The sequence below is a fragment of the Cydia splendana genome, chromosome 8 (genome assembly GCF_910591565.1).
Source record: "Cydia splendana chromosome 8, ilCydSple1.2, whole genome shotgun sequence".
In the NCBI taxonomy this organism is placed as follows: domain Eukaryota; kingdom Metazoa; phylum Arthropoda; class Insecta; order Lepidoptera; family Tortricidae; genus Cydia; species Cydia splendana.
Genome location: NC_085967.1, coordinates 924,359 through 936,404, shown reverse-complemented (window position 1 = coordinate 936,404; position 12,046 = coordinate 924,359). Strand labels below are relative to the sequence as shown.

The 12,046-nt window shown below is 42.4% G+C and overlaps 1 protein-coding gene across 1 annotated transcript in view; it reads left to right on the top strand.

Moving 5' to 3' along the window:
- LOC134792601 (intermembrane lipid transfer protein Vps13D) overlaps positions 1-12,046 on the top strand; it is a 68,150-nt gene that overhangs the window by 8,021 nt on the left and 48,083 nt on the right. Inside the window, exons 7-20 of the mRNA XM_063763832.1 lie at positions 263-444; positions 2,787-3,139; positions 3,858-4,142; positions 4,596-4,767; positions 5,469-5,643; positions 5,876-6,008; positions 6,545-6,668; positions 7,180-7,331; positions 7,501-7,657; positions 8,518-8,696; positions 9,173-9,300; positions 9,655-9,933; positions 10,299-10,423; positions 10,618-10,756. Coding sequence (XP_063619902.1) covers positions 263-444; positions 2,787-3,139; positions 3,858-4,142; positions 4,596-4,767; positions 5,469-5,643; positions 5,876-6,008; positions 6,545-6,668; positions 7,180-7,331; positions 7,501-7,657; positions 8,518-8,696; positions 9,173-9,300; positions 9,655-9,933; positions 10,299-10,423; positions 10,618-10,756 — 2,583 coding nt within the window. The remainder of the gene's footprint in view (positions 1-262; positions 445-2,786; positions 3,140-3,857; positions 4,143-4,595; positions 4,768-5,468; positions 5,644-5,875; positions 6,009-6,544; positions 6,669-7,179; positions 7,332-7,500; positions 7,658-8,517; positions 8,697-9,172; positions 9,301-9,654; positions 9,934-10,298; positions 10,424-10,617; positions 10,757-12,046) is intronic.

The window sequence follows — 12,046 nt, the reverse complement described above, 5'->3', positions numbered from 1 at the left end:
AAAATGCACATATAAAGTAAAACTTTTAATCCTGGTCACGGCACCAAATTGTAACGGTCTCATCTTCAAATACCTCGATGTTATTTTTTCCGTGACACTTCTAATGCACTGACTTTATTTTGAAACAATAAAGTTTATAATCAGTTAACTGATCATAAACTTTAAAAATATCAGCCTGAAAATATCAGTTAACTGATCAATCTGATCATAAACTTTAGAGTAGTTGTATAATCTCAACGATGATATAAGCATTTTCATTCAGGGATGGAGCCAGCGCCGACGTGGGGATCCTGTTTAGCGCAAGCGCGAGCAGCGCGGCAATACGTGGAAATCTGTCTCAGTTTGCTATCCAACCCCGCTGCAACACTACCGGCAGATAAAAAGGCGGCGAAGGATGAGTTCGAGTGGAAGACCCCTCTGCATTTACTCAAGCCGCTGAGAGAGGTAAAAGATCACCAGGGTGTAACTCATGAACCGTTACCTAGACAGTTTTTTCACAGATGATGTATTTCTGTTGCCGCTAACAACGAATACTAATAAAAACTTTTACAAAAAAAAAAGAAAACCGACTTCAAAAAGGATAAAATAAAATATAATCCGTTTTTAAGTATATGCGTTACTAACTGATATGTTTGAAGTCGGTGCCAAGCCAAATTTGAAGCATACCATGATTTTAGGGCGATCCGATAATAATGTTTGCCATAACAAGGATTGCCTTACACGACAGCAATTATCATACTTTCTGTAGATACCTAAGAACCCACTGTCAATCCACCTTGGCGCAGTCCGTACCATGTTTGTCGGTACTAGTATAAAACCAATGCGATTGCTGATATGTTTATTAAAGAGCATTTTTTACTATTTTTCGAACTGTCCATAGTACTCAGGTGTGGGATTGGGACTGAGTTATTTCCCGCCTCTTATCCAGAGAACTTTATTTCAAAATATAAAACAATTCAAGAACCATCTACAGGGTTTTAACTTTTTACCTGCATGGCAAATTTCACCAGTTTACATGGCAGTTGTTTAGCTGAAAAGGTGACAAAGAGACAGACAGAATTACTTTCACTATTATAATACCTATTAGTACAGTTGTAATGTGATTTATAGACATAAAGCTGATTATTTTTGACCGGTATTGTTACTATTTGTCTTGGCACCGACTTCAAACATATCAGTTAGTAACGCATATACTTAAAAACGGATTATATTTTATTTTATCCTTTTTGAAGTCGGTTTTCTTTTTTTTTGTAAAAGTTTTTATTTTTCCATTTTTAATTGTAAGGCATTGTTAACAGCTTATGAGTGACGCGTGACGCATGAATGAAAATAATAATGATGCGTATCACTAAATTCGTAATCATTCCTGTCACTACAGTGCACAAACACAAAATCCATCCTCCGCCCCGCCACTGACCCAATCCCTCAACCCCCAGATCACTCAACCTCACAGCACAGCAACCCCTGATCACGGAACCCCTCGACCCTGAAGCCTGAACCACCAACCCTTCAACCGCCATTTCCCGACTCCTCAGTAGCCTTACCATAAGTCTAACACTGACATATTCGCTAGCGTGTGCGTAACTTACTTTCTATGCGTCTCGCTCGTACTGGCATCCTATTAGTGCGAGCGAGATGTATAGAAAGTAAGTTACGAAGACGATAGCGAAGATGTAGTGTCAAACTCGTGGTAAGGCTACAGTTGTACTTCATCAAATGGGTTATTAACGGGAGGAAATGTTTGAGTTACTATAAAAAACAACGATGTCGCCATACTCGTACCTTTAAAAATTGAGGAGTTCCCTCATTTCCTTATGAATTCCGTCACCAGATTATAACCAACAATATTATGGGAACACCTTGGAGGTAACTTCGTTCAAACAAAAAAATTATTACTCAAATCGGACCACGGGTTCCGGAGTAATCTACACTTATAAAATCATCATCATTTATCATCAACAATCATCATCATCAGGTCCACTCCATCAAATTAGTGGTTTTTAAGAGGAAATGCTTGATTTGCTTAAGACAATACCCAAATCACCATACATGTGCCTTTAAAAATTGAGGAGTTCCTTCAATTCTTCACGGATCCCATCATCAGAACAGCACCAGATTAATGTGGGACGCTCTTGGAGGCAGTTCCCTTCAAACAAAAAAAGAATTGCTCAAATCGGACCACGGGTCTCGGAATAATCGCTGAACGTCGTACATTTTAAGAAATCGTCATGATTGTCATCAAAACAATCATCATCATCAGGTCCACTTCATCAAATTGGTGGTTTTCGAGAGAAAATGCTCGAGTTGCTTAAGAAAACACCCAAATCACCCTACATGTGCATTTAAAAATTGAGGAGTTCCCTCAATTCCTCATGGATCCCATCATCAGAACAGCACCAGATTAATGTGGGACCACCTTGGAAGTACCTCCTTTCGAACAAAAAAAGAATTACTCAAATCGGCCCACGGGTCTCGGAGTAATCGATGAACATACATAAAAAAAAAAACATAGCCACAACCGAATACAGAACCTCCTCCTTCTATGAAATGGAAGTCGGTTAAAAAGTACGGAACCCTCGGTGGGCGAGGCCGACTCGCATTTGTACGGTTTTATTTAATACGATCCCGCATCTGCTTTTTTGGGAATCAAAATGGACTTTTTTGTAGTCAACTTACAGCACTACCCGACTCGTTTCGCACCCGTTTCCGTTTTCGGGTAGGTACAGCTCTTTAGTTTTTGAATATAGTAAAATAACAAAATATTGAGTAGTTGCTACGTATCACAGATTGCAATGCGAAGAGTCCCCCGCGCAACGCCAGTGTCCACCCCCGAGCAGCCCGGCGCCCCCGGCCGCTCCATGCTCGTGCAGTGGTTCCCGCAGTGGTGGGGCTGGTACGGCGCCCCGGCGTCCGCGCCCGGCGCCCCGGAGCCCGCGCCGCCGCCCGGCGCCCCGCCCGGCGCCCCGCCTGGTGCCCAGACCCCCGCCCCGCCAGATTTAGAGGAGGAAATATTGGATGTGATCGCTGACTCGCTGGAGAATAATACTATGTTGAAGAGGGATACCGTCTTTGGCAAGTTTGAGTTCGTGCTGAATAAGGGGTGCTTGAATTTGTGTATGGAAGCCGAGGCGGAAAACAAGTGAGAGCGATTCCTATTTCTTTTTATGTTAATTAGGCCCACTTGCACCATTCCACTAACCCGGGGTTAATCGGTTAAATTTGGAGTTGCCATGGTTACCAGTACAATTTGACACTAGGTTAACCGTTTAACCGCTTAACCCCGGGTTAGTGGGACGGTGCAAGTGGGCCTTATAGAGATTGTTTTGTCTGTTTATTAGAATAAGGCTAAAGGTTCTTTGAAGTTTCGATATGTTCATATCCTCATCTAATTTCTACGGCACTTATCATCTAACTAAAGTCTCAAATCTAATGATTTCAATCTCCATTTTCCGCTTCAGAGGGATTTCAAGAGTAGTTTGGTTGTTTCATGCACCAAAACAAAGCACCTACTTTGTTTCCTATTTACAAATAGACCAGCGGTTCTCAAACTTTTTTGGCGTTGGAACCCTTTTGGAAAGCGAAATATTTGATGGAGCCCCAAATAAAAAAAATCTTTGGTCACTATTTAACTGTAGACCAGAGATATAGAAGAATTGGTTATTGATTTGTTTTCGCTTTTTCTCGGGGAGCCCCCATAGAGGCTTTGCGAAGCCCTAGGGGTCCGCGGAGTACAGATTGAGAATAGCTGAAATAGACCGATGTAAATGCTTTATGACTTTATGTCATTGATAAACAACTTGGAGCTAAACATGTTTTTGTTGGAACGATCTTGTACCAATTACTTCATTCTTCCACAGGGAGCCATCATCACCCGGTTCAGAAGCGGCCGTGGGGCTTGAGCTCCAATTCAGCGCCGTTGCCGTCGGTTTAGAATCCCGCGTACGCGCCGGCTCTCACGCGCTCCACGTATCTCTAGGCGGAGTGTCACTACGAGAACGCATCACACCAGGATCTTTGTTCCCCGTGCTGGTCGCGCCGGCACCGCTTGGCACAAGAAGTAGTGTCGGCAGACAGACGGAACAGGAGCCGCTCTTCCAACTGCTGTATGAAAAGAGGCCGTTTGGATTAAATGCGGATTACAAGTAAGTGAGCGAAATCTAAGGTTGCACCCATTAAATAGGTGTCGATGCCCAGACTAAAGCTTAGTGGAATGTTCAAACTACAAGTAAGTATATTTACACCTTCTTTAGACGGAACTTTCTTCAAAAGTTGTTAGATTATCGATGGAGTGTCACTGCGTGTAGTGTTTTTGATAAAGCCACCTGTGTGCAGTTCTAGACTAAAATGTAGAGCAGGCAGAGAGCATATCAGGTTCCGACAACTCTCTGCAGCAACGCAGTCGCGACGCATAGTTAGTGAACCCCTGATTAAGGGCCAGTTGCACCAACCACATTTGACAGACTGATCAACGTCAGCCGGCGCGCCCCGGCGCTTTACTATGAAACATTCCATACATAAAAATTTAGCGAACTCTTTGACGATACGAACAGTTTGGTGCAACCGACCCTAACACTTGGTTGACAATGTTCGTGCAGGTTGTGGGTGAAGTCGGCGCCGCTGGAGGTGGTGTACTGCGCGGCGGCGGCGCGCTGGGCGCAGCAGTTCGCGGCCGAGCCGTGGGGCGGCGCGCGCCCCTACGTGGCCGTGCGCGACCACACGCGCGCCAAGCTCATCACGCAGTGGGAGCACATGCTGCACCCCGGTGTGGTCAGTACACTTCTATACATTCCCGATCCATGTCTTATGTCTAGTATTTGTTGGTACTGTAACCGACTGAAGTAGCATGACAAATATTAACGTTTCCGATAAAATACAATGGGAAAGGATTATTCATTACCATACGTCGTTATCGCGGGAGCAAAAACAAGCCTGTCAAAGAACACATGTAACAGAACGTCTGTTTTGTAAAAGTGGAATATACTGCCTACACATTTAAACCTCTAAGATGTTCTTCATATCTAGCATAAAGTTTTCGCTGGAAAAGGTCAATTAATCTTGTATTTCACTTTGTAAACGTATACCTATAAGTCAACGTGTCAGTCAACTTGAAAAATAAGTCACCAATGTATTTAATTATTTATATCAGTATTTACTTACTTCTGAAAGTATTTTATGTGATATTAGTAAAATATGACCAAACTTTTATTTAAATTCGATTCTGCTACATTTTGAACCCATAGGTAAATATAAACGTTACTCGATAGGAATGTCACTTCTGTTATTATTTATTTGTCATAATCTTTCACTACTGTCAAATCGTTGTTGCCCCCGCGATAACGACGTATGTTCATTACATTTGTATCTATTACGTTTAATAAAGACATAGGATGTTCTAAACAATTTTCTATAACATAAATAAACTCCTACACTCTTTATTTTCATATTTTGACTTAGCTTTTGTTTCTTAGGGCGAGCGAAGATCCTGGCAGGTGGAATTAGATATCTCAGCCCCTCAGATATTATTCGTCGAATCACTGACTGATCGAGATTCGTCGGTGCTTGTATTGGATTTCGGTCGGCTTCGGCTGGCGAACGCAGACGCGATCGACCATGTGCCGGATAGCGGTAGTGTGGATGACGAGGGTAAGGACTTTATGTGTAAGAAATAAGATGGAAATTGCCTTGTCGGGCATGCGAAGATCCTGGCAGGTGGAATTGGACATCTCAGCGCCCCAGATCCTATTCGTAGATTCGTTAAGATCCGTTTATGTTATTTTTGCTTGAACTGAAAAAATCATACTTCGTATCGTTTTGTAGTCTTCCCAATCATTCCATTATTAAAGAATTGTTAGTATTATTAAAAGTTTTCTTGCAGAAATGTTCATGACCCCATGTTCAACGCCGCCGGGCAGCCTGCTGTCGCCCGGGTCGCCGCCCGACCCTCCGGCGGTGACACCCGCACAGCCTGGATTACTCGCCATGCGTCTACACAATCGATTGTACGATAGGTACGTATGTCTGTACGTTATCTGAAGTTGAATAGGGACCCGGGATGACATTTAATTTGAACTTGTATAACAAACATATAAAATACACAGAATGATAAAAAGTTTACTCTAATGAAAAGAAAGAATCTATCTGAAGAAAAACATACATTTATTTAACGCCCCAACATGGTAGGTACTTACAGAAAAAAGAAAACATAAAAACAAATAAAAAAACATTGGTCGCTAAAATAGGATTCCCACTCGGCATAATGCCGCGGCAATCCGTGGGGCTTACTTTCAGTGGGGGCCATTTATATCAATTAAAACAACGAATTAGTGGCGACACATACACCAAAAATATAATAGTTTATTTTTTAAATGTTTGAATTTTAACTGTGACAAAGTGTTGCCACAGTGAACAGTAACTATTCTAAAAATACGAATGAGATAATTGAACAAAACACTACATCCCGAAATCGTTTACACAATTGGTGCCTTGACCAGGATATATTAAAAAAATGCAACATTACATATATAAAAACACTGTGTTTGTGCAGATACACGATAGAGTTCAGCGACCTCCAGATCTTGGTGGGGCGCGCGCGGGACAACTGGAAATACGCGCACACGAAAACCACGTCGTCGCTGCATCTGCTGGACAGGTTTAGCATATCGCTTCAAGTAAGTACTCCTTTTTGTGAGCATTAGAAAGAACTATTATATTAAGCGTGCAATGTGTAGGGGGCAGAAAATAAGTTTCCGATATAGGCCGCTACGCGCAAGAAAGATTCCGAGAATTGTAGGACACTATATAACTTGCAGCAACTGTATATTGGCGGGTAAGCGGGTTTTCGATTTAGGACAAAAGGTGGGGCGGCCACCTTCTTGCGCTTGGTGCCTATAAAATGAAATTTCGAGTCGCGACAACAAGAGACGCAAACATTTTTCGGAAACAAGTGCTAGAGCGATATAAATTTGTCTTTACTACTTAGCGCCACTTGCACCATTCCACTAACCCGGAGTTAACCGGTTAAATCTGGTGTTACCATGGTTACCAGTACAATTTGACAGTGGGTTAACGGTTCAACCGCTTAACCCCGGGTTAGTGGGATGGTGCAAGTGGCCCTTAAGAGTTAAATTAATAAGGTATTTATGTTCGCTTCAGTGTTTGATTTTACCACGTGTTTAATAGGCAGAGCGGCGTGTGGTCCACACAACGGACCCTCAATACCCGACAGCCACCCTTTGTGGCACCCTGCCCGCATTGGTGGTGCATCTCAGTGAACAGAAGGTGTTTGCTGTGAGATCCGTCATCGCGAGCTCACCACTGTTTGCCACTGATGCGTAAGTACAAGACATTTATAAAGTAAATTGATCATCAGTTTGCTTTTCTTAGACTGTATACATCGTACATATATAATCAATGTTTTTTGTTGTAGACTAACGTAATCTATTGGACACTTGTATTGACGAGTTAAGTTTATTGTAATCCTTAATCATGCTCTATATGCAGGTCCCGCACTGATAGAGCCGAAGGCGCAGGCACCGATGAACCCGACGGTGTATCCGAGAGCAGCGAGAGTTCCGACACGGAACCTTCGTCGCACTCCTCGCACAAACATGCTACGCTCTTCATGGTGCAGTTTGCCATCGACCAGATGTCGCTCGAGGTGTGTAGAGCTAATTTAAAATTCCTTGTACTAACTTCGACGTTTCTAAAGAAGTAATTTGATTACGTAATCACTAAACCTTATAAAACAAAGTCCCCCGCCGCGTCTGTCTGTTTGTGTGTTTGTTCGCGATAAACTCGAAAACTATTAAACGGATTTTCATGCGGGTTTTACCTATCAATAGAGTGATTCTTGAGGGAGGTTTAGGTGTATAATTTGTCAACCCGAAGCCGGGGTGGGTCGCTAGTATTTTCATAAAATAACCGCCGTGAATGTAAATAAGTTTTAGGCAAATATTTCATTTTTGGTACAAGCTTTTATCGCTGACTGTACTTTTCTGACGACAGACAACTAATACTCATCGAGACAATTCTAAAAACCCCTAACACAATTAGATTAGAGTTCCTATGGCCACCTCCTGTCTCCATCATCAGATCAGTTCGACAGTACCATATTATTGTATTGTCATCAGAACTACATACAGCTGCCAATTTTCATGACGCTACGATCCTTGGAAGATGGTTAAATTAGTTACCTTAGATTCCATTACATAGTTAGTTACATACGGGTCGACCTAATAAAAGCTTGTTAATAAAGTAAAAGTATGTCCGTATATCCGGTCTCAACTTACTTTAAAAGAATCCGATAAGTTAAGGCGTCGCCGGTATTTTTCTTTATTATATTTAACCTCTGAAGACGCACGATCTAACTTTCTATATTATTATGGCAGTTAGCTATTAATTATCTTGTTAAAAAAACTTGACTTGACTTGCAAGGAAAATCCTGGTCACGGCACCCAATTGTAAAACATACCCCATTTCTTTTAAATCCATCATTCATTCTTCTGTACCTTAATTCAGGTGCAATCGCGCGGCCGCAGCATCGCCGAAGTCCAAGTATGCGGAGTCAAAGCAACAGCCACGGCGCGACCTTCAGAGCTGGCGCTGGCGCTATCCGTACATTCGCTGCTGCTGGTGGACGCGCTGCAGACTTACGGGCCAGACTTCGAGCTGCTGGTCGCCAGCCACAAGCACGTGGGGTCAGTATATGAGATCCGAGTGTGTCCGCCCAGGGCAAGTGATGCTGGCGCTATCCGCACTGTTGCTATCCGTGCTGTTGATTGTTCTTCTCTTCTTCAACCTAGCGTTTTACCAGCCTGGCGCCAGGGTCCGCTTTCCTGCTCAATCTTCTCCACTTTGCCCGGTCTTCGGCATCCTCAGGTGTGAGATTGTTCTCTTCCATGTCCGCTATCACGACGTCCAGCCTGCGCTTATTTGGTTTAGTGCCGCTGTTGATTATAAAGAAAAATATAAGTAGAAAGTCACGAAGGAAGAAAAATATATTGGGTAAGAGAATTGTTACGTTTTAGAATTTCTGTGTCGAAGGAAAAAAATGTTTTGACAATGCCAAACAGACGGCATCCAATGAAAAAATGTAGCCTCAAGATAAGGGGTATTGGGAGTTCAGAACCTGTGGGATTGGAAGCTTTTTGAAATATTTCCATTGTATATACAGGATGGACACGGCATCCGGCAGCATCCGCGGCTCAGAGCCCACGTCGCCCACATCACCATCGTCGCCTGACGCGCGAGCGCCGCCGCCTCATGCGCTGCAGGCCGCGCTTTATTCACTTACCGGCAGGAGTAAGCATCCGTCTGATTTTTACCCCTATTCCAGGCATAATACGATTTATCGATCACACGTGTCAGTAGAATTTCTATTTATCGTTCAAATAAGATTAGACTTTCGGGAAATGTGACTCGTCTTAAAATGAATCACTAAAATTTAACTATTTTGAATATATTTGCATTGTTTTGGAAAACCTTCAAGTTTCTTGCGGCCTGGAAAAATTCAGATCCTTCTCTTTCACGGCTTCCTGTATGACTCCCTGTACTGTGCATTACCTCATCTCAAAAACTCCCTATTCAATCACAATTTAGGCTATTTGGTATCCACCCCGATTTCCCGAACCTAAATCTATGCTTTCTGAACCATAGATCCCCCGGAAGCAGACCGCACCAGTCCCGGCCCGACCTGGCCACCCAACACCAGCTGGAACACAAGCTACAACACCGCCTGGGGTTCCACCAGCAACTGGAACTCCAGCAACTTGCAACCTTGGAACAATACTGGAACAACTAACTGGAGCGGCAACTGGGGCGGTGCGGTGGACTCCGAGGCGCTGATAGCGGTGGAGCTGACGCTGGTGAAGGGAGAGAATGGCTCCGAGGACTTGAGGATAGCGAATATATTGTTCAACAATTTGGATATCATTGGTAAGTATAAACTCCCGTCTATAGTTGCGGATTTTTTCTGGGCTTCCAAATCTTGCAATAGACCTTTTTGGCTTAACACCACGCTAAGTTTGCACCAACTTGGCACTCTTAGGGCTACTTGGACCATTCACTAACCCGGAGTTAACCGGTTAAACTTGGAGTTACCTTGGTTACCAGTACAATTTGACACTGGGTTAACGGTTTAACCGAATGGTGGAAGTGGGCCTTAGTAGTGACAGTTTATGGCCGTGTGATACTTTTTATTTCAAACTTGGCGTGCGACTTAGCGTGGTCGGATTCTTAAAGTATTAAAATAAACAACTTAGTTTTATGTCCAACAACTAAAGTTACGGTTATTCTTGCAGCGAACCAGGAAACTATAGTGGAGTTGATCGGCTTCACACAGCGGGTGTTTGGCAGCAGTGGGGCGAAAAAAGCTGAGCCAGCGGAGCCTCCCAAGCCTACGCCCTCCACTGAAGATGAAGTCAAGGTAACATTAATATGCATAACACATGTAGACGCTTGCAATTCAAGAGGTATACCTGCACGTTGCTGGCCCAAAAACTGTAGGAACACTTTGTGGAAGAACCCTATAGGAAGTTTAATTCCATCTATATTGCATAATGTGCTTGCTTAGTTGACCAAAAATCCTGAGAAAGAACTCAGCCACCCACGTATTTGCAGGAGGTGCGAACAGAAATCACCTTCGACTTCCACCGTCTGGGCGTGCTGCTGCTGCGGGCAGCGGTACATGATGGGGCCGTGGTCGCCAAGAAGATCGCTACTGCCACCGTCAGCGAGGCGCGCATACAGGCCACCGTCGGTAAGTGTGTGTGTGCATATGTGTGTGTCAGTTTGTTATTGCTGCGAGCAGGACACGACGAGATTGCCACCGTCAATCAGGCATGACCTGTATGCCGTATACGTATACATTATACCGTCGTTAGGGCTTATTTCTGTGGCCCTAATGAAAAAGGGTACAATCCTCGCGCAGCTTAGGTGTAAAACGGCATAAGTGTTACTTTTTTTTTTTTTTTTTTAATTTATTGAGAAAACCAAACAGTCATATAAACATATCAAAAATACAATACAAGATGTACTGCAACAAAAGATACAATAAAAAAGACCTGGAGGTTCATAAATTATAAATTATGTTAACTGTGTAAGTACAATTATAACTACTGCATATTAATACCAGATAGAAAAAACTGCTATCAGTACTTAGGTACTAAAACAACTAACGTTTAACTATGGTTTTTAGACTAGATATCGAATTTTGAAAGCAATCTATTTCGGAGAGATGTTTATTATAGTAACTAGGAACCCGTCTGAAAAAGGTATGCCTGGAATAGTTCTTGACAGAAAAACTAATATGAAACAGCGATCGAGGGCGTAAGGGGTGATGCGGACAACTGAAAGTAACTAATCTTAGGAGATTAGGACAATTAATAATATTTTTAAGAATTTTAACCAAAAACATAACGTCCAAGTATATCCTACGGTTAAAAAGGGAAGGTACACGAAAATGTTTTGCGGCCAAGGTAGAATTTACAAAATAAGTGCCTGTTCTATAACTTAACGATTTTAAGAAAATGTTTTGAATTCTCTCCAAACGGTCAATATGGACTTGATACTGAGGTGTCCAAATTACACTCCCGAATTCGAGGATACTCCTAACAAAAGAATAAAATAATAATTTATAAGTATTTGACCGCTTGAACGGTTGTCCGACACGAAGAATCATTCCTAACCTTTTATATGCACGTTTACATAAGTTATCAATATGCTCGTTAAAGTTTAGTTGCGAGTCCATAGTGACACCTAAGTCTTTAGTGGAAGAGACTCGTGCTATGTTATTACCAGATAAATTATAATTATATACTATCGGATTGTGTTTTCGATTAAAACTTATTCTCAAATCAAATCATTTTTCTGTGTTTAAAAACAAATGATTATTAGAGCAATATTGGACAAAATTATCTAGATCTTTTTGCAACAATAGGCAGTCCGCTTCCGAAGACACAGCTTTATAAATCTTTGTGTCATCGGCGTATATAAGGTGTTCAGAGCTACGGAAACAGGCCGCCATATCATTGATATATAAGATAAAGAA